This window comes from Rhipicephalus microplus, chromosome 5, assembly GCF_043290135.1.
Source record: "Rhipicephalus microplus isolate Deutch F79 chromosome 5, USDA_Rmic, whole genome shotgun sequence".
NCBI lineage: Eukaryota > Metazoa > Arthropoda > Arachnida > Ixodida > Ixodidae > Rhipicephalus > Rhipicephalus microplus.
Window position 1 is genome coordinate 197,169,945 of NC_134704.1, and position 23,409 is coordinate 197,193,353.

At 47.6% G+C, this 23,409-nt stretch overlaps 1 protein-coding gene across 4 annotated transcripts in view; it reads left to right on the forward strand.

Annotated features, from left to right (window-relative positions):
- The window catches only part of Ack (activated Cdc42 kinase), a 302,026-nt gene that overhangs the window by 9,374 nt on the left and 269,243 nt on the right, over positions 1-23,409 (forward strand). For all 4 annotated transcript variants that reach the window (XM_075896334.1, XM_075896335.1, XM_075896336.1 and 1 more), the window contains exon 2: positions 20,888-21,214. In XM_075896334.1, the coding sequence (XP_075752449.1) occupies positions 20,888-21,214 (327 nt within the window). The remainder of the gene's footprint in view (positions 1-20,887; positions 21,215-23,409) is intronic.

Here is a 23,409-nt window from a genome sequence, read left to right on the forward strand (position 1 = left end):
GAAAAGCTGTCGGTACGAGAAGCTGGTTGAAGATTCTGCCTAAAGAAAGTTGGTACTGGCGGTACAGAAGACCAGCTTTTTCAAAGAACGAATGGCAGGGGCCTTTTTGTAATTTGAAGGTTCGACCTATCTTTGCGAACAATGACTTAAGCGTCTTGTCGTTCTGTTGTTCTTTTGTCAGTTTTTCTTTAGCTACGTCTTCCAGCGGTATGGTTGATGATACATGCATGGAAGTTATTTTCTTTCGTTATGGTTTCCTTATGTCGTAAACGCAGCTAGTTGGAACTTGTATGAAGAAGTTTGTCGTTGTGGCATCGCCTTCAGCAACCGCAGTACGTTTGCAGTTGGTGTGGGGCTTTTGGGGTTCCCTGATACTCGGGAGATTGCCTAAAACAACATAATAGAGGGGCGGATCCATGCACAAGGCTAAAGTACGATGTGTGTATAGTTACCCTAGCTTCCGATACATTCTCACCAGACCCATTGGCGAGTACAATGTGCCTTTGTGTTCCTGTCAAGCAGTGGCCTGGAACCAAGTCTCGTCGTATAATTACAATATTGCTACCGGTGTCTTTGAGGACTCTTACTTTCCTATTCAAGACTTGTCCTACGACCGCCGGCATTCCATCAACAAGAAATACTGGTTTCCCAAATGTCACGGGACGTCTGCTTTCTTGGCTTCGGACAACTTTGTCAAGAGGAGCAGTGCTACAGGGCTTTGCTGTGGCCGCCTGAACGCATGCAGAACTCTGCTCCTTTTGTGCTTTCGTGCTCCAGCAGTTCTCGCTCTTGTGACCACTCTTTCTTCAGATGTTACACTTGGTGTCTTTCTTTGCTGGGCGGCAGCACTCTTGAGCTTGATGGCCCATACGGTTCCACTGCATACACCGTGGAGGTTGCTTTTTTTGGGCTTCTGCAGTAGTCTTGTTGTGTTGCTTCGCTTTGTTAGGTAGCTTTCCAAGATTCGCAAGGTTCTGCGCTTCAAGATAGCGGTCAGTAGCGTCAGCAAACTCCTGAAGTTGAGATAAGTTATGCCATACATGACTTTCTTGTCATGATTATCGTGTTTGGACGTTTTCTTTATCTTCGTCTTCTATTAACGTCACCTGATAACAAATTTGGTATATATGGAGCTAGCGAAATGGCCGCAAGTGCATCATGAGCGTGGCGTGTAGTCTTGTCGGTACATGACACGCATCTCAGGATTATATGTTATCATGTTTGTACCAGTCACATACCTTTGCAATCCATTCATGCCCGTAATACCAAATTTGGTATATGCGAAGCTAGAAAAACGGCCTCGGACGCATCATTAGTGTGGCATGCAGTCATGTTGTTACATGACACGCATGTCATGATTTTGATTGGGTCTGTCGCTTGTGTTCACCATGCAGTCATGTCATGCCATACCAGTTTTGAAACATGTGAACGAAACCACCGCAAGAGCAGCAATACCATGCAATGTAAATCATGACATTCATGACATAGATGTCATGATTTTGATGTTGACTAGTCACCTATGCTCGCTGTGCAGTCATGTTATGCCCTACCAATTTTGGTATCGATATCATTATCGAAACGGCCAGGAGAGCTAAAAGTCGTAGGCGGCTAGATAGGTAGGTAGTAATGTAGGTAGGTAGGTGGGTAGGTAGATGGGTAGGTGGGTAGGTAGGTTGGCAGGCAGGCAGTTGCTGAAGTTCGCTAAGAAATGCTTCGCATTTGGAAGAGGTCTGGTGTGCGGCCTCACTGGCGACCAGCTGCCGGTAATACACTCCCTCACCACATCTGTATTGGCCACCCTGGTGCAGTACCTGGCCACAACCTCCCGTGAACACAGCAATTAACCCTTGGCCGTCAGTCCCCAGCGGCTGTGAAGGAACTGTCCAAGGCAGCAGTCAGACCTGTGACGCAGTGGAGAGTGCTAAGAATCCAGAGGTCTGGACTGGCCGCCATTGGAATCTGAACTTCACTACCTTTGTAGCGGCGAGAGAAGGAGAGACGTGAGATGACGTCGAAGGCGGCCGATGGGGCCGTGCCGATCTCGCCACTTTATTCTAGGCCTGAAGCGGAGCCACGTCGGCTACCAGCGTTCGCCGCGCCAGGCGTGTCAGCTCGTTCTAAATCTCGCGCAGCTCGAGCTAGCATCAGCTGCGCGAGAGGCGCGGCGCGGTGATGAAGAAATGATGATGGTGATGATGGCGCTACAGGGCTCCCCCCTAGCGCTTTGCGCGATTTGAAGGCATGTGAAAAAGAAAGAGAGTGACAAATGCTATATACATGAACGGCAATCCATAAAGTGTTCATTTGGCCAGTCCAGGTTGTCAACGTTTATGGGCCATCAGTAGGCAGTGTGTCTCCGGTGGGCGACTCTGGGAGAAGCGCAAGGGACGAAGGAGGAAGTGCCGGGTCGCTGTGGTAGCCGACAAGCGGGTCTCACGGTGACCTGGCCGGACAGGCCGAGAGTGGACCGTGTGTCGCGAGGTCATGCTGCCAACGTCGGCAGAGGGCCGGCAGTGCGGGCCCTGACGTTGGGGTCGACACAACACAGACCTCAAAGTCGAGCGGCGTCTGACGTGCCGGCATAGACAGACGTGCTGACGCCCGCAGGAACGTGTCCCAACAATACCACCAAGTGCGCGGTGGGCAGTCGGGCACACGACCAGTGGTGGGACACCGCGTCGGACAGGCCGAGTAGGCGCCTGCGCCGTCTTCAGGTCCGTGACCGCAACCCGTGGCCGCGCAGCAGGGCAGCCCAAAAGTTGCCGCAATGTGTGACGCCAAGCACGCCGTCGTCGCCGACGTAGGGCAACGGGTGGCAGACACGCATGAGGCATGAGCGCCGTCGCGGTTGTGACACACGAGCTGGCATTGTGGACACACGTCTGGCCATTGCCGTCCGGAGGCAAAGGCTCCGGGGAATGGCGGTGGTGGAACCCAGCCAGCGTGGGCTCGCCTGGAGCACAGGACGGGACACCTGCTCGTGCAATGACCTCCGGCAGTCCGCGTGCAGTTCGGAGGGCCGGCGTGCAGGTCTGCACAATTGATGGCCGCCTCCAGCAAACACCCCCCAGGCTGCCCCACCGCAGGCGCTGCATGCCTGGTGAGCCCCGTCCGAAACGGACCGGGCACGTCGTCCTCAAGCGCGTCAGTCACAGTCGCAGCGTCTTGGAAGCCTGGCCGTGGTTGTAGGCTGGCGGCCTCAACCTCAGCTGCGGGAAACTGCGAGGACGATGCTGGTCGCTGCTGGCAGGACGCGCAGGGCGTTGTGGCTGGTAGAGAGTTTCTTTCGTACATTGGGGATGGTGAAGGTTCCGCGACCGGGAGGTGAATAGCAGGCGGATGGACGTCAGCGCCAGACTCCGAGGCGTGCGGCCAGGTAGCCGTCGTGGAGTCGGGTAGAGCCATGGTGTGACGTGCCGTAGATTTCACGGAAGACGTGCAGGTGGCAGGCACGTGTGATGAAGCTCCGCACGGGGGCTCTGAGGGAATGTACCTTTCGGAGGGAAGGTTCGTCGCAGTGGGGGAGTCTTCTACCTCGCGGTCGTGATCAGGTGCAGGAGTGGATGTTTCTGCGACCGGATCAGGTGTAGAAGTAGTCGAAGCCGGAGTACCGAGGTAGCGGTCAATGGAGGGCTGCGGACCGGTTCGTACCTTGCTCTGCGATGCCTGGGAAACCTGCCTGGTGCGGGTAAACGGAAGCGGACGGTATGTGTTGCCGCTGCGGGCGAGCACCGCAGTGCAGAGGGCATCGTAAGGCTGCGGGCTGGTGCTTGAAGTGGCAGCGAGATGGCGCAACTCTACCGGGAGGGCGTCGAGAAGAATGGCGTGCATATGCAGCTGGTCCGTGACGCCATTCAGCGCCAGAACGGCATCGAGCTGCATGAACCATACCTTGGGGTAGGTCGATTGGAACGGCGGCACTGGTGGGCAGAGTTGCGGGAACATGGCCGCGGGCCGCTCGGCGAAGGGCGTGTTCTCCGGGTCACCAATGTAGCGGCGAGAGAAGAGGAGACGTGAGAAGACGTCGAAGGCGGCCGATGGGGCCGTGCCGATCTCGCCACTTTATTGCAGGCCTGAAGCGGAGCCACGTCGGCTACCAGCGTCCGCCACGCCAGGCGTGTCAGCTCCTTCTAAATCTCGCGCAGCTCGAGCTAGCATCAGCTGCGCGAGAGGCGTGGCGCGGTCATGAAGAAATGATGATGGTGATGATGGTGCTACACCTTCAATACTAGAACGCTATCTAGTGAGGCTAGTCTAGCTGTCCTATTCAAGAAATTAGAGGGTGTTCAATGGGATGTAATAAGGCTCAGGAAAGTTAGAGGACACGTGAGGCTTTTACAGTGCTGAAGAATGGACACGTCCTATCCTACCGTAGATTAGCTTAGAGAAAAGAACTAGGGGTGGTGTTTCTCATACACAAGAATATTGCTGGCAACATAGAGGAATACTATAGCATCAGTGAGAGGGTGGCAAGTATCATAAATAAGTTTAACAAAAGGTACAAGGTGAAGGTGGGACAGGCCTACGCACCCACATCGAGCCATGATGATAATTTGGTTGAACGCTTCTATGAAGATGTACAGTCGGCCATTAAAGGGCCTTTAAAGAACGCCAAGGCCCAAAAATTGTTGTAAAGAGAAATATGTGCACTTTTACATCGTGAACATGCTGCTGCAAGAATTTTGCGAATACGTGCTATATTAAGGAAGTTACAGGGGCTAGAACATCGCGTTCAGCTGGTTTGAAATTTTCGTAGTCTCGCCACCCTTCTCCTTCAGAGGAAGGGGGACGCGTGGCCCGTCATCGTGGCTCTGCCCACTTCGGCGATATGACAAGACATCAGCGATTGATGTCATCAGCTAACGCGATCAGTCGCAATACACTTCCGCTTGTTGCGATGCCTAGTTGTGTTCCGTTTACCCAGTGCCGGTGCTTCTCCACTGCCCGGTCGCTCAATTTACAGCCGACAATGATTTGCAGCAAAACTGTGTTCCGAAACCCGGACATGAAGTTGGCCTGATTTTTCTGGAGTTCAATATTTTGGGAACAGACTGCTGCGCCATCTGGGAGCAGCAACAAAAAACACAATGCGCTTAATATTGGGTGTGCTTACCAACAGGTGGTGCGATAATCTGCTCACTCCCGAAGATTTGCTGAGTGAAGTGTCCCGATTTCGCTGCATGGAGCCTATGGGGAGTTTCGCAACTCGTATTATTGAATAGCTCCGTTGTAGCTGTGGGTAGTAATAGGAACTGTCGTTGACTTCACTACTGTTTGTTGAGACCTGGTTTAGAGCAATCGACGAGCTGTGTGCTGCGTCACATCGCCAATCTCCGAGTTGTGGTCACTGTGCGTGCAAGAAGATTGGTCAGGCGTAGAAAAGGAGCACGGGAATAGTTTTTCGAAATGGAGGCTGTGCGCGGCTCTGTAATATTGAGAAAATGTGATCGCTGCAGTCTACTCTACGAATTACCGAGCTTGTTTGGAGGATGTAAAAAAAAAAGTTGGAGCCTGCTGACTGGCCCTTTGATTAAGTAAAGGCACAGTACACTATTCAGATGGAGAACTTTATTGCCAAACTAGGCAAGAAACGGGCTGGCGACTATGCAGTAGGTGAATATGGCATCAGTTCCAGAAATTCCAGAGGGGAGTTATTGAGTTTGCAGAACGTAATATTTTACGGATTTTGAATACCTTCTGCAGAAAACAGGCTAACCATAAGTGGACGTGACGAAGTCCTAATGGCGAAACAAAAAATGAAATAGACTTCATTCTGTGTGCACACCCAAGCATTGTACAAGATTTAGAAGTAGTTGGGAAGATCAGATGCAGTGACCATAGAATGGTAAGAGCTCGTATTCACCTAGATTTAAAAATGCAGACAAATTTTGATATGCAAGAAGCCAAATAATGAACTGGCAATAAGAAGAAATATACAGGAATTTCGTGTTTCGCTTTGGAACGAATTCGAGGCACTAAACGAGGTAACCGACATTAGTGTTGACACAATGAACGATAATCTTACTAGCATCATCAAAGAGTGTGAAATCGAAGTTGGAGGTACAGTTATTAGACAGGAAACTGGCAAACTATCTCAGGAGATGAAAAGTCCTATCAAGAGATGACAAATGATGAAAGCCTCAAATGCAACTGGCAAAATAGAGCTAGTGGAGCTTTCGAAGTTAATTGATAGGCGTGAGGTAGCCAACATCAGGAGGTATAACATGGAAAGGATTGAGCAGTCCGTAGAAAGCGGCAGAAGCCTAAAAGCTGCGAAGGCAGACTTGTGCATAGGCGAAAATTGCATATATGCATTAAGGGACAAGGAAATCGATGTCAAATGCACTATAAGTGTTTTAATAGTTTTCTGCTGGATAAATGTATTATTTCGGATAAACAATATGGATTCTAGAAAAATAAGTTAACCGAAATGGCATTATTAAAGATCAAGGATACAATAATAAATAACACTGAAGAAAAAAACTTACCTTTGGTATATTCTTAGATTTTCGTAATAAGGCCTCTGATTCTATAAAACATTAAATATTACTTGACAAGATCCAAGTGTATGGCATTCGCGGGAAAGCATTAGAGCTTATGAATAGTTACCTAGAATTTCGACTGCAGTACACTTCCTTGCAAAATCACAGTTAAAAAAAGTGTAATTAAATATGGGTATCACAGGGTTCAGTATTGGGGCCATTACTGTTTATCGTATCAATAATGTAGTAAACATTCCACTAACAGATGAAATGGTAATGTACGTAGATGACAAAAATGTATTCTTTTCCGGTACTCACCTTCAGGAACTAGAAAAAACTACAAATGCTTGGTTGAACGAACTTCACTAATGGCTACAAATAAATCAGCTTGACTTAAATGTAAAGAAAACAAATTTACTGTTTTTTTTGTTCTAAGAATAAAGAAGTAAGCCATGCTAGGAAGTTTTTTTACAATGGATTGCAACTAGAACATGTGACAAGCCATTCTTTTTTAGGTGTTACATTTCAGAAAAACCTAAGCTGGACTGAGCACATAAATAAAGTTCGAACTAAGGTTGCAGGATCAGTTGGCTTACTACAACGAATTCGATGCTATGTGCCTCTTAAGCTCGTCGAACAACTATACTTTTGTCTTGCACATTCTCATCTTAGCTATGGCTCATTAGTATGGGGGTACGGAAACAAAACCGACATTGCAATACTGGCAGTACTATCTCGAAGAGCTGTTCGTTTGCTAATTTTTTTAAATGAATACATAGGGTTTTCCAGATTAATGGTACGTTACAGTAGTCATAACATTAGAAACTCTTGCAGAGCAAAGATCTGCATTCGACTATTTAAAGAAGCCTCTGCAAACTTTGAGGCTTTTTCAAACCGGTACCTCAGTCGAGACACAGGATACAGTTTATGCCACACATCAATGATAACTAAGAAACCCAGGATAAACTATGGCATACAAACCATAGAGTATGAAACTATGTGTTTATGGAATATGTATCGTAGTGTTGTTGAAGTAGCCAGAAATTGTAAAACGATTCAAGAATTTAGACATTTAAAAATGAACATGTATCTTGAGTTGGATGCGGATGTGGTATACAATTTTCAATGTAACTTTCACTACACAAATAATAATGATAATTGGTTTAGCATCATAATGTTATTAAAAGTTATTGTTATTGATACAACTAATTACCACATTATTGATGTCTGTTGTTTTTATGCATAATTGCTTATATTCATACTGTGATTACATCATTACTTTATGTTCATTACTGTCGTTATGTTAATGGGTGATTCCACGAGAGATCGACACGGGTCCAAAAGTCGATATTTTAGGTTTCGTTGAGTATTTTATGTTTGGTGTACCTCTCACCAGGTAGCCCAAAAGTCAACTTCGTTTTATGATTAGCAGCATAACTTACGAGAAAAAAAAAATATCAAATTTCACCAACACGGAGGCACCAACTTCGTCACCTGTCATTTTCGAAAATTGCAGATGCTATAAAAAGACAGATATTTTTGTTTCAAGGAAGATATTTTTACCTGAAATGCATGTCTAATGAAGAATGAATTCACACGGTTTCAAGTTTGTAGACCTTCAGAAAATAGCTTTTAAAAATGTCTAATTTTGTGACAGTTTAAAATAAGTTACGTATTCCCCAATTTTTTTCTCCGATAATCGCCAAAATATGCTCGTGCTAGAGTTTTATTGTTAAACTGTGGTAGCAATTTATTTATTAGCATATTTATTATGAATTAAATCGATTACTTGTTAGACTAGTGTAAATATTCTACTTGGAAGTATCGTTTTTATCAAGCTGAGCTGAATAAATGTTTTTATTGTTCTTTTCCTCCCCATTGTAAATAGTGCATGGCATTGAGCGTTTTCAAGCAACATATTCGGGTGCACTTGGGATGTTAGTATTTGGTTTTTGGGGACACTTCTGATGAGATTAAAAAATGGTTGTGGTCCCTTCAAGTTCGTCTTAAAGGGAGTCTACTGTATATATGTGTATTACGAGGAATCGGTTTATTCAGCCAGGCTCAAGCTAAATCACACTAGTGATGATTACAGATGACGAAAATGTACAGGTGATGATGATATCTAAAGAAAATGAAGAATCATGCACTTGCCTCGCTCACAATCATTCCCTTGGGCTGTGGGAGTGGCCGCCTTGTTGCCTGAGAGTATTATGAAATGTGTTGCATATAAGGCTTCAAACGAGATATATGGACTATCTGTGTTCCTCAGCAAGAATATCAGGATTTGTACTAAGAGGAGAAACGCGATAATTGACAGGAGGTATCTGTTGGACCACCGTGTACGACCCAATAAAGCGACTGATGAATTTTTCGCATAAGCCGAGGATGCGCAGTGGAGTTCATAAAAGAATTTTGTCATCAGGGGAAAAAGTCACAACACAGTGAGACTAGTCGTAGCGAGACTTTTGAGTGTCCTGAGAGGCCGATTTTAACGCGGGCCCGGTGACGGCAGTGTGCGAGACGAGATAAAAATTCTTCAGAGAAAGGAGCTGTTGAGGGTGCAGGGACCTAAAGAAAAGAGATGTCCCAGAGCAAAACTTGGAGCGACCGTGGACGAGAAAAAAAATGAAGAAAAGTGAATAGTGTGTTGAGCAGCTGTACTGTAAGTGGATGTCACGAAGGGTAGGATTGCATCCCAGTTAGTGTGGTTGGGGTGGTCATTGTGATCATGTCCGAGAGGGTTTGATGAAAGCGTTCAGTCAATCCGTTAGTCTATGGGTGGTAACTAGAAGCGGTCTTGCGAGGAGTGATGGAGGGATGCAAAACTTGTTCAACAATAGAAGAGACGAAGACTTTGCCAAGATCGCTCAGGAGAAGGCATGGGGCTCCATTCAAAAAGATGTGGCGAAAGAAGAAATCGGCGACCTCGGTGGTAGTCCCAGATCGTAGAGAAGCTGTTTCTATGTAGCGGGTAAGGTGGTCGACGGCTGTGACAATTCAATGATTTCCGTTTGATGTTATTATAGGAAGAGGGTCGTACCAGTTGATTCTGACGACTTCAAAAGGCATGACGGGATAAGGAAGAGGTTGCATTAAGCCAGCTGAAGCAGTTGTGGGTCATTTTCATCGTTGGCAATGGACACAGGAGGCGACGTACTTAGCGACCGCTGAAGAGAGGCAAGGCCAAAAAGAATGACTTCGTATTTTGTTGTAAGTCTTGCCTAGGTGACCGGCGGTTGGATCATCATGAAAAGCTTCCAGAACTTCACGTTGCAGAGAACGTGGGATGACGGGTACCCATTTGTTGCCATCGATGTGGTAAACGTAGTGGTATAAAGCGCCATCGTGAAGGTTAAATTGTTCAAGTTGTCGACAGAGTCGGGCGTTTGGTGGAGGAGTAGAGCCGGTCATGCGGTCAACAATGGTGCGGCAGTATGGGTCGAGATGTTGTGAAACGAGGACGGATTGGGTGCCAGGTGAGGGTGAACGTGGCACTGCAATTGGAGATGCGGTGCCGTTTTGGAGTAGCGATAATGAGTGCCTTCTGCTGGGCAGAGGACAGCGCGATAGAGCATCAGCATCTTGATGCTTTTTCCAAATCTGTAGGCGACATCGAAATCGTACTCCTGCTAGTGAAGCTACCAAGGTGACCTGATGTAGGCGACATCGAAATCGTACTCCTGCTAGCGAAGCTACCAAGGTGACCTGATAAGTTCTTTAGCGATGAAAGCCAGCATAGGGCGTTATGGTCGGTAACGATGGTGAAGTGATGGCTGTGAAGGCATGGTCGAAATCTTTGCACTGCCCAAACAACAGCAAGGCACTCCTGCTTTGTGATGATGTAGTTTTTTTCTGCAGTGGTAAAAACACGACTTGCTTAACCAACAACGTGTCCACGAGAGTTGTTGTCGCGCTGCAAGAGTATCACATCTTGACTATGACTACTAGCGCCGGTGTGAAGGATGGTGGGTGCGCTTGGATTGAAGTGGCACAGTACCGGATTAGACGTGAGGGCTTTCTTCAGTGCCGTGAAAGTGCTTTCGCAGTCTTTGCTCAAAACGAAGGTGCCGTTACTTGTGAGGAGTTGATGGAGTGGAGACGCAAATTCCCCGAAGCCGCATATGAAGCGCCGGAGGTAAGAAGCTAACGCAAGGAAGCTGCGCAGGTCCTTTTGATGTAGTGGACAAGGAAAGTTAAGGATGGCGGCAAGTTTCTCAGGGTCTGATCGAATTCCTTCTTCACTGACTAGGTGGCCGAGAACCTTGATTGTCTTGCTTGCAAACGTACATTTCTTGGTATTAAGCTGTAGACCGGATTTTGCAAGGCATGTGAAGACTTCGTCATGACGTTGCTAATGCTGCGAGAACTTGGATGAAAACTCTACTATGTCGTCAAGGTAGCAAAGACATGTTTTTTTATTTCAAACCACGCAATACACCGTCTTTCATTCCTCGACCTGACCTTAGGTCGAGGCTAGAAAAATACTCGGCCCGTGTAATGAATCCAGTGCCTCGTCGACCCGAGGCGGAGGATCAACATCCTTGCACATTATTTTGTTTAGCGCTCGGTAACCAAAGCAGGAACGAACTGTCCCATCCTTCTTTTGGATGAGAACAACTGGGGAAGACCAGGGACTCTAGGAAGGACGTATGATGTTGTGTCATAATATGTCTGTGACGTTTTTCTTGACGATCATGCTTTCTACCTGAGACACGCAATATGTACGCCAATGTACAATACAAGAGCCATCAGTGTGGATGCTGTGAGTAGTGGCGGTAGTCATGCTGAGGACGGGCGAATTCATGTCAAATAGAGAATCGTGTCTATTCAACAGGGCCAGCAAATCTTCAGCTTGAGCTGGTGTTAAGTCAGTGCTTATGAATGCTGACAGGTGTAGAAGAGGCATTGAGTGGCGGTGATGTTGACTTTGGGACATCGTTGTGGTTTTTGTTCGAAAGAGTAATAATCGCAACAGGCTGAATGTCAACCGCGCAAGGTACTGTTGAGCCACAGGGGAGCAGTACACACTCGGGTGTTTGATTTATGGCGGCTTGGTAGGTAGACCCATCGAAGAAGCGAATAAGCCCTGGTGTGATCACAATACCCCTACGTAGGGTATGGCCGTAAGGAAGAATTCGTACGTCACCATCCACAATGTCGGTGCAATTAACACTTATAATTTGTTCGATGTATGGCCGAAGTGCATAATGTGACGTGGTGACAAAGCAGATGCGTCTGTCATGTTGAAGCGGCAAAGAGTCAGTGGCATTTAGATGTAGGAGGGGCTTATGACAAGATATGGAAGCGGACGCAGAAGACAAGAATTCCCACCCCAAAATGTGATCATGGGTGCACTTACAACATACCGCAAAAACGATGTGATGATCAATGCCTTCTATGCAGACACGGACCATACACTGCACAAGTGGACGAATGAGAGTGTTGGCCACTGCACGTAGAGGTGGGCTGCCATAAGGCATAGTTACATTTAGAAGGCCAGAACAAAAATCAGCACGAATAATCGAAACGGCAACGTCAGTGTCTACGAGAGCTTCAACGCGTACACCTTCCACAAACACTACTATCAAGTTTGATGGGCGCTCTGTAGGAATTGTTAGCTGTCCAGTAGATGTAGTTTCCCCTCCTAAAACTGCATCAGGGAGTTTTCCGCGTGGGTGCTCGTGGAATGGAAGGCGGGTCGCAAAGGCGACACTGAACGGCGACCTGAAGAAGGCGACCTGTGGCGAGACATATGCTAATTCCCAAGCTTGTCAGTATGTTGGGTAGGAGATGGTGAACGATGATAGGACGAACGGGAGTGTGGCCGTAGGTAGTTCATGGTCGGACGGAAGTTTCGATGTTCTTCCGCGTTGCTCATCCTGTTGGCACCTTTAAGCAAACTGGGCGATATGTCCTCGATAGCCACAGTAGTAACAGATACGCGGAGGAGACCGCTGAGGGGCACAGTAAGGTGGTGCACGCACTGGGTCTCCTGGTGCGGGCTCAGGAACGGTGGGTGCAGCAGAGAGCGCGGAAATTTCGACGTATGTTTGTGTCTAGCACATGCAGGGACCGTTGAAACACGTCAGATGCGATCCCTTGCCTAATCAGGTCTCGCAAACCATTTTTGCAGACGGGAGAGTAACTTTCCCAGCGCAGGAAGAGTAGCTCCCGTGAAGCTCTTCACGATGTCGCGAATAAGTGCACGCAAGTCGAGGGGTGCAGGCAGACGAATGTCGGTGGCATCGCAGCAGAGGCGAAGAGACTGAAGCTCGTCAAGTCGCTGGCAGATGGTTATCACATCCTGGGTGGTGGTAAGATTTTGTGTGGCGAGAGCGTTAAAGGCGACGGTGTTGATGCCTTTGATAATGTGGTGTATTTGGTCGTTCGGGGACATAGTCGAGTTAACATGCTTGCACAATGCAAGGACATCCTCATTATACGAGGTGTAAGATTCATCCGGCAGCTACATGCGTTCAGCGAGTTTCTTCTTTGCTGCCTAATTGCGAAGTGTAAGAGCACCGAAAATTTGATAAACTTGCTGCACAAAAGTGTCCCAGCCAGGAAGATCCGGTTGGTGGTTCCAGAACGAAGTTTTAGCGATATCAAACAAATAAAAGGGGACGCTGCGCAACTTTTGTGTATTGTCCCACCTGTTCAAATCGCTGACGAGGTCACAGTTCTGCATCCAGTTTTCTACATCATCACCTCGGAGACCGGAAAACACTGATGGATCAGGCAGGCGGGTGTTGTTGGGCAGAGCGGGTGGCGAAGGCTGCTGCAGAATGGTAGCGTGGGATGGGCCAGAATTTTCTTGAGCAGCCATGGCAGGGGGTTGTACGGGATGACCTGAGCGGAGCTCCAGCTAGGACGGGCAAAAGGACTTGAGGGAATGAGATGCACCGTCCACCACTTATGAGGAACCGGTTTATTTAACCACGCTCGAGCAGAATCAGACTAGTGATGATATTTACAGATGATGAGGAGATGTGCAAGTGATGATGATATGTATAGAGAATGAAGAGCCATTCGCTTGTCACGCTTGTAGTTTCCGACATTTGTTGGTTTGTACAAGATCACCTTCTTTCATGCAAACTTTGTTGACATTTTTGTAAACATTTCGACGTGCACACAGTGGATGGGAAAACGGTTTCTTTTCTTGCTTGTTTTTTATGCACATGCGCTCTTGAACTACAATGGGATATATATATTACATGTATTTCGTTTAATAAACTGAGCTGTGAGTTTGTGCCTGTTCGTCATCTTGCACTCCTTTTTCCCGTTCTCTGTGTGCGGGCCAAAATGTTTCCAGAAATGTCGTCAAACCAACTCGCCCAACTTTCTATACTAATAAATTATAAATCTTATTGCCTTTCACTGGCGAGGATGATTGAAATACTGACGCAAGGTACGCGGGCAACTATAGTGGCAAGCCTCTTAAAAGAGGACAAAGTATTTCGGTGTGCCCAGGCTCTGGTGTTTCTGGCCCATTGGGCTGACAGTAAATTCCCTGTTTTGTATCTGCGTCCCTGTGTCCGTGTGACATTTTCTGGCGTCAATATTTATTTCTGGTTACATTGAATGGTTGATGCCTGAGGGACTTTCTACGAAATTGACTTTGTTGCTGGAGTGATCTTTTGCATGAAGTCCATTTGTATTTCGTTGCCTTTCTCTTGGACCGTGGTGAAAACTGCATTTCTTTTGTCTTCATCAGTGGAAAAAAAAACCTGCAGTGCAATAATTTTACCTGCTAAACACAATAAAACCTGCTATATTTAGCAGGAAAACTGCTAACTTGGCAACACTGCCACTTATATCTCATGCATTGCCAGCCGCCAGGCATCACTGCTGGCTTTACTGCGCTAACCATGATGATGATCATGATGCTAAACGCTCACGAGCACACTGCTACCTACAGCTCAATGGTTGTGAATTCTAAATGTGGCTTATCTGGGAAACGCGTGTGCGCCATGAGGCGCAAACGACTTTACAGGGGGTGATGCACCCCACACCCTTCAAGTGGGAGTTGCTACAGTGCACCACTGGCTCTCAAACGTGGCAGAACTTATGGCTTCTATAAGGGGTGAAGCTTGTCAAGGTAGAGGCTTGTTCGTTGCCGTAGCCGAGTACATGCAAGGTACCCACTATACACCATGACAACTATGAAGATGATAGCGATGACGATCACAGAATAGTTGTGTGCCGACATGCCAAGGACCTTGCAGATGATCGACAGCCTGCTGACCTCCGACATGGATCTACTGTGGCATCCGCGAACGCAGATCCACGTGCATACCCACACGTTTTACAATTGCGGAAGGACAAAGTGTAGAGAACGTGCAGAAAGCTCGTCTTTGCCAACTTCAGGCTAGATCCGACACTATACAAAACAGTAATAATGAAGGGGAAAATGAAATATTAACTCATCATTTATGACCAATAGACGTAATATATATCTGTACACCACTTTGACACTCATTTACATGCATGGGTGCTCAATGTCATGGGCGATCTTCAATAACACCGAACGATCCCACAGTAACACCCACTCATCATTTTTTAAGCTGACTCGGTTTGCTTTCGTGCATGGCACAACTACCATCATCGTTGGACTCTAAAGTGTGCTGACAGCTGTTTCTGCAGGGCTTAAAGGCCAAATTATTTGATAACAAATAAAGAGACTTAAGAGCCACATTTAGTCTTTAACTGGCCCTACCCATTTGGTCGCTTCTTCAGTGGGTGACCGTCCGGCTGGCTTGGGCTTTATTTTTGGTTGTCTCCCTCTCCAGTGCTTTTCTTGTTACTTTGTTTTCTCTATTTGTTCCGGAGCTTGTGTACATGCCCAACAAATGGTACATGCTTGCTTGGCAACGATAGGCTAGATCATTGATGTTGAGCAACCTGTGATAGCTTTATCAACTAACCTAATTCACCAGCATTTTGATCACCTTGTCATTAGGATTACCCTGCAGTTTATGCACAAACCGAGCTTGAAGCACTGTGCTGTGATGCAAAAAATCACTGGCTGCATCATCAGCCAAAAAAATGATAAATGTCCCACTCGGTCTGCTGGGGTTCCACCAGTTACTGCATTCGTGCTTGTCAGTGCCTTGCAACTTTGTGAAAGACACTCTGGCCAGTGTGGTTTGTTGATCTGTCTATTCTGTGTTGCCGACCTTGTCGCAAAAGCTCATGTACACTGACAGCGAAATTCGTGTCCTTCCCCAATTTGAGAAGGCTCTGAAATACTTGTCCACGACGCACCTATTGTCACATCCGTAAGTGCCCAGGGCAGCTGTTGTTATTTTTCACCACTGTTGAATGCTGCGGACTTCATTCATAATAGTGTCTAATGAAAGCAAGAGCCTGCATTGGGGCAGCATTTGGAGCATATAGTGCAGACACAGTGCAGCAAGCATTTCACGTACTGAAATCTGTACAGCAAGTGCTGTATCGGTGTTGGAGTGTTGTGTGTCCTTAGGATGGGTGGGCATACACTTGAATGAACATTGGCAGTGTGGTGTCTACAGTGTGGGTCTAGGAAGTTGTGCCGTAAAAGGTGCACTGCACTTCAGTTTGAAATCCTATCTGTATGGAAAGAAAGCCACAATGTCCCATCTCGGTTGCAGTCCCTGAAACCCTGGGTAGCCTCAACTCTAAAAATGAACACAATTGCATGTCAATAGTCACGTTTCATCTCATTTTACGTAACATATTTGTGGTGGACGTGCTTTCCTTCCCTGTACCCATCACGAAGCTCCGCAGCGGCCGCATCATCACGGGTCCTACCATGTCACAGGTCCAAGGTACATCGTCTTCATTACCCGCCTCTTCTGTGACTCCTACCTACGTTGTCCTACCTCCTGCTCGTGATGCTGGCGTATTTTCCAGAGAGGATGGCCTTGACGTTGACAAGGGGCTCAACATGTATGAACGGATCAGCGCCAGCTATAGGCAGGACCCAACACTCATGCTTGCTAACGTGCTTTTTTACCTTGATGGCCCTCCGCGGGTGTGGTTCGAGACGCACGAAGCCGACATTACCAGCTCAGACACTTTCAAGGAGAAGATTCGTGACCTTTTTTGGGAACACCGCTGCATGACAGATAACTGGGCGAAATCAGTTGGCTACTCGGGCACAGACGTCTACCAAATCCTACGTCATGTATATTCACGACGTCATCCCCCTTTGCCGCCAGGTTGACGAACTTAGGCCCGAGCCTGAGAAGGTATCGAATGTGCTTTAAGGCATTGCCGACGATGCCTTCAACCTGCTTGTATACACTAACGTCACCACCATCAACAAAATCATCAAAGAGTGCCGGCAGTTTGAACACGCCAAGAGCCGCCATATTATGCAAAGATTCACACGACTGCCCAACACGGCCGCAACTTCACCGTGTGAAGCCGCTCGCCAACCATCCACCTATGACCACGTCACCCGAATTGTTCGTTGGAAGCTTGAAGCTGTCTGTCCAGCTCCCATTCAACAGCCTGTTTGTACAACTCAAGCCACTGACCCTTCACACCCATCGGTAGCCTTAATTCAAGCTGTGGTAAGACAGGAGTTCGCTAATCTCGGTCTTTCGTCAGCCTGTCCCGTGACTCACCCTGAAGTACGCCCATACTCCTCAGGTAATGCTCGCGAATCTCCTCCATTATTTCCCTTCCGGAACCCTACGCAATGGCGAACCTCTGACGACAATCTGCTTTTCCTGTCATCAACCTGGACATATTTCTTGTTATTGCTGTTGCCGCTGGTCCAACACCACGTCAGAGGTACCCTACTTATATGCGCCCTACCACTTCTGGACATCCAGCCGCTATACCGTCCAACTTTTACTCGCCGCCTCCTCATGAGTCTCTCCCCACTGACGCCCGCCCTTTCTTCCGATCCCCGCTACTCCCGCTCCCCGTCGCCGCTACGCCGCCAATCCCGCTCTCCGCCGCTTTGGCGCTTTTTCTCGCCGAGCTTCTCCGAACGATCGCAGCAGGAAAACTACATATTACAGCTTATGGAGGTGAAGCTGCAATACCAACGACGCCCGGAAATCCTCTACTGACGCTGTTCACACACCACAGTCTCATTGAAGTAAAAGTCGACAATGTTCCTGTTACTGCCCTTGTTGACAGAGGCGCCCACCTATCATTATGAGTGCACATCTACGCCGCCGTTTGCAGAAGATCATGACGCCCTCTAGGACACAAGCCATAAGTGTTGCCGATGGCGGCGCTGTAGAAGTTGTCGGAATGTGCACTGCTCGTGTCAACATTGCTGGTCGTCACGCCGTAGTCCTTTTTGCCGTTCTAGATTGTTGCCCCCATGACCTCATACTAGGTCTTGATTTTCTTTCGGCACACTCGGCTGTTCTCGGCACACTCGGCTGGGTTGACTGTTCTTCTGGCACGCTCAGCCTCGACCTTCCCCTGCTCTCTGGTGCCTGTGAAAAGCCCATCAGCCGCTTGGGTCCAACCACTTTTGTTCACTTGCTGCCTCGAGCTGTGACATACGTCTGTCTGTCATCGACTCCTCCAGTTCTCGATGGAGACTACTTTGTTACACCAATAAGAGATGCATGACTGACGTGCAGTGTTACAGTGCCGCGTATCATCGCCACCATAGTGGGCAACTGCGTGTTTCTTCCGCTCCTAAATTTCGGCCTCATTCCTCAAGTGCTGCCCTACCAGGTGTCGATTGCTCAACTCGCTGCCATAAGAGATGATGACATAAACGTTGTCGCTGTAACTGTTCCGGACCAAGCTGAAGTCTCACGATTACCCGGTTCTGCCAAGGCCATCTTTCGAAATATGATTGCGCCAGATCTTTTGCCTGATCAGGGCCGATGCTCTTTGCCGCATTTTGGCCTCCTACGATGACATTTTTTATATCTGTGATCGTCCCTTGGGCCAGACTAATAGTGTCAAGCACCGAATCAACACTGGTGACTCTGCGCCCATCCACCGTCGGCCTTACCGCGTGTCCGCATCAGAACGAGCAGTGATTCAGAAGGAAGTGGACACCATGCTATCGAAAGACATCATCGAACCATCATCAAGCCCCTGGGCCTACCCAGTGGTCTTGGTAAGGAAGAAAGAAGTCTCCTGGCGTTTCTGTATTGATTATTGGCACCTCATCAAAATAACCAAGAAAGACGTGTATTCTCTTCCACGTATTGATGACGCACTTGACTGTGCACTTGACTGTCTTCATGGCGCCACATTTTTTTCATTTCTCGACGTCTGATCTGGCTACTGGCAAATTGCTGTAGACGAAATGGATCGTGAGAAAACTGCATTCGTTACCCCCGACGGCCTTTACCAATTCAAGGTCATGCCGTTTGGTCTCTGCGATGCCCCAGCAACCTTCGAGAGAATGATGGGCATGCTGCTTCAAAGATTTAAATGGGTGTTGTGCTGCCGTGTTACTTAGATGACGTGATTATCTTCTCACCCACCTTCGCCACACACCTTGAACGCCTTTGGACCATTCTATAAACATTCCGACATGCCGGCCTCCAGCTGAATTCTTCGTAGTGCCGCTTCGGTCTTCATCAAATTATTGTGTTAGGCCACCTTGTTGACACTTCCGGTGTACGACCAGACCCGGCTAAAGTACGCGCAGTAACGAACTTTCCCATTCCATGCTCTACCCATGATGGTCGCAGTTTCGTGGGCCTCTGCTCCTACTTTCGCCGGTTCGTGAAAAACTTTGCGGCACTCGCATGCCCACTCACAGACCTTTTCAAACACGACGTCCCATTTTATTGGGGTCCTCTTCAAGCTAATGCTTTCTCTCGACTAATCACCGCTCTGACGACACCACCGATACTTGCACATTTCGACCCAAATACTCCTACAGAAGTGTGCATAGACGCTAGCGGTCACAGCATTGGTGCAGTTTTGGCCCAAACTCAGCGGGGCGCTGATCGTGTGATTGCATACGCAAGTTGTCTCCTTTCAAAGTCGGAGCGTAACTACTCTATAACAGAACGAGAATGCCTTGGCCTTGTCTGGGCAGTTTCGAAATTTCGCCCTTACTGGTATGAGGGCCCGTTCCTTGTCGTCACTGATCATCACGCCTTCTGTTGGCTTTTTTCACTGAAGGACCCTTCTGGACGACTTGGTTGTTGGGCGTTGCGTCTTCAGGAGTACTCCTACTCAGTTGCCTACAAGTCTGGACACCTCCATCTGGACGCCGATTGCTTGTCCCACTATCCTGTTGACCAACCAGATGAATCGGTCGGCGAGCCTGGCCCCAGCGTCATGTCCATGTCTAGGTTTCATCAGATTGGTGACGAACAGTGTCGCGATCCGCCCTTGCGGTCACTCATTGCCCGTCTGAAATCTGACCCTAACGACGTGTCACTCCGCATGTTCGTTCTTCTAAATGGCCTGCTGTACCGTCGTAGCATTCAGCTAGATGGCCTTGAGCTACTTCTAGTCATGCCTAACCATCTCCGTTCAACGGTCCTGCATGAGCTTCTCGGCGAACCAGCTGCCGGCCACTTGGGTGTATCTCGCACATACGACCGCGTCCGGCACCGCTTCTTTTGCCGTGGTCTCGCGCGGTCGGTTCGACGCTACGTGGCCTCTTGCGATAAATGCCAACGTTGAAAACAACCTGCTGCACCCCCTGCTGGACTCCTTCACCCCATTTCCATCCCTACCGAACCTTTCTTGTATCAAAAACAGCTATGCTGTTACAGAGACCAATTGTGCATGATGTCGTTCTAGCCAGGCCTTCTGCACATTTGCATCTCCTAAAACGCTTTTCTGCTGCTTATTGGCACATACACAGTGCTGCTGGAGCTACACTTCATTACTACTGTCACCTTCTGAAAAGCATCTCAAAATAATATGAAGGCTCTGTCAAGCTATATAGCTCACAACGATAGCCAACGTCGAATAGCTAGTCTAATGAATCCTGGCAGATAAGAAAAGAATGAAGCCAAGAAAGTATAAAGCATGTTGATTGTACCAGTCTATGTGAGAAAGTGAGCAAAGTGGATGAAAAGACTACTTACCAGTAGGCTTTACTTTTTTTCTATCTAAATCACAATTATTACACTGCACTTCAAACAGTACAATTAACATCCTCTATCTTTTCTTCGTTGGCCTCATTATCTGCTGACATTTATTAAGGCTGTGTTGAGCAGAGATATTGTTTTCATTCTTCAGGTGTGACGTTGCAGGAACCTCAAGAAGAGAGCTGTAGAAAAAATGTCCTGTATGGTTGAATGGTTCATTGATTGTTGTACTCCATGGTTGAGGATTGTGCTGTGTATTTGAGAAGAGCTTATTGAGCGTGTTGACCCAGAAATACTTGCCAGAGAACGCTGAATGAAGGATGGTAGCTGTGCCCCAGGTGATGGGGGTCACTGTAATGGGCCCTCCCCATGCAGGTACCGTTTCCGTGGTGTGCCCCAGAGAGCCTCAAGTCGCGCCACTTCTCACATGCCAGTGACACGTGGATGTTTGGGGTGACCCTGTGGGAAACATTCAGTTTTGGCCAGGAGCCCTGGGTCGGTCTGAGTGGTGCCCAGATCCTGCAGCGCATAGACCAGCTGGGTGAGCGACTGGCCCAGCCCGATGCGTGTCCCGGGGACGTCTATCAGCTGATGCTCCAGTGCTGGGCACACGCACCGGCCGACCGGCCCACGTTTCCCGCACTCAAGGACTTCCTGCTCGAGGCACGGCCACCTGTGCTGCGTGTGCTCCGAACTGTGCAGGTGGGCAGCTTCTGGTATGTTGTTGGCCACTTTTGAGGCCTCGAGGTATACGAATAATTGTTGGGTTTTAACGTTCCAAAACCACGACGTGATTATGGAAATCGCCGGGCCTGTGCAGAACCCACAGCAAAAGCTGGAACACGGACCTTTCTCATTGCAGACTCTCTAGGGAAGTACGCACGCAGGATACCCACTACACCATAAAATCACCGTAACTTGCATGAACCAAAGAAGCAACCACTATGCCATTATTCGTTATGCGGAGAAGTGGGATACCCATTACACAACTGTTAAAGGGGGGAGGGGGGGACGTGTGGCTTGCTCGTTCTTTGATGCAAGCGTGTTTTAAATCTCTAGGAAGCATGATACACGTACTAAGATTAATTTATTCTCCCTAAATAATTTAATATCACCTTATTTATGTGGACAAAGGGACATCCACTCCCGTAGTCGCCTAAGAAAAGGGGTGACATGATATAAAGAGGGCGCTGAACTGGCAAAGTCAGCTCCATACATAGACATAACAGACAATGAACCTTCGTCCCTCACGAAAGAGAAGTGTGAGCACAGCTACGCTCACTACAGATCTGGTGTGACATCACTACAACTGTAGTTGCCCTTCCTAAAGAGCCACATCAGTGTTGACGCGCTTGTGATGGGCTTCGCTCGGGAGATTGAGCATTTAGATGTACTTTGAAAGGAAATTAGAATATATTATAAACGTTCACTGTGTCCAACCATTCGTGTAGAGTGTCCTTGCATGCAGAATAAACCCACAAGGGGTTTGTTTTAGCCTCGAACTTTGAAAACATCATTCCCTTAAGCATTGCGTGCACTTTGCGCTGTGACTGATGACGAATGGTAGCTGATGACGAATGGTAGCTGAGCCTTTTGCTTAGAACAAGAATAGACGAAAGGGGAACTCCACTACTTTCTGCACCGTGATAGTCTCACACTGGGAAGCAGTGGCGAATGTCGTGACAGTGCCACTTACAGAAACGTGGCCCAACTACCGTGCCAGTGCAGGAGACGTGAGAAGCGTCGCACCCGCTCTTGTCGTATGCTTGCATGCTCGTGCTTGGTGCTTGAGCTTCGCCCTTGCAATGGGTAAGTGTATCAGTGCATAGCTCAAATACACTCGGTAAACGCGGTGGCAAAACATTACGATGTGGTTTCGCTAAGGTAGCCAGAGTGCTGTGAAAATGAGTCGGTACCACGATGCTCTCACAGAGCTGTCCACAAGTGCTAAACAAGTTCACATCCACTTTTCGACCTTCACATGCGAGGGGAAAAGTTTTATTTGTGGGAACATAACGTGCGCTAATGAAAGAAACTGCCATGGTGCCTTCCATATTTAAGAAAAAAAAAACTTAAAGTTTTTCTCAGACACTCTGCCGAAATTTGTTTCATCTTTGAACATTGTGAGAACTATTCTTCTGAGCAGAGCTACAGCAACCAAACACGAAAAGATGAGAAGCAGGCTTTTTCGGGATGCAGCTTACCTGGAAGCTTGAAGTAGTTTGGAGGTTGTTAGAACGTTAGCCGAAAACTCCCGATTCGTAACGAGCACTGTTTATTTTCACTCATTTGGCGCAGCTTTTAGGGGTAGTTTAAGCAATATTCTAGCCAGTTCTTAGCTTCATTTCCTGGCACGAGTAAATGAAGTATCTTTAAAAAAAATGCTCTGAGCCGCTTCAGGGAGCAACAAGAACTAAGGCTGGTCAGGGATGTCATAACATGTAAACTTAGCGTAATGTCACACCTGCTGACAATTCACTGAGAAAATAATTTGCCTAGACGTAATTGCTTGTTTTCAATGGTCAATCCCCTCTTCAAAGAGTCCTCACCCATTCCTGCATCTGTTCTTTGTCAGGCGAAGCATTGAATGTTTCTTCCTAGAAAGTATTGATTGACTGCTCGAAGTGAGCAGCACACTTCTCTATTGTTGCAAAGGTTGCTGTCTACTCAGACGTGCTTCAAAAATTTGTCTTCTTTCACTGCATGGTAGTTCTGTATCATACTGATCGACATGTTAATGAGCTAGAACAAATGCTAGTTTTTTGTTGTATCGAAGAAGGTGCAAAAGCTACACTATGCGTCTAGTTCTTGAACCTTCTTCTTTTTGTTGTTGTCTGAAGAGTATCTGATGGAAAATATAAATAAGAGTATCTGATCGAAAATATGAATAAGAAAGT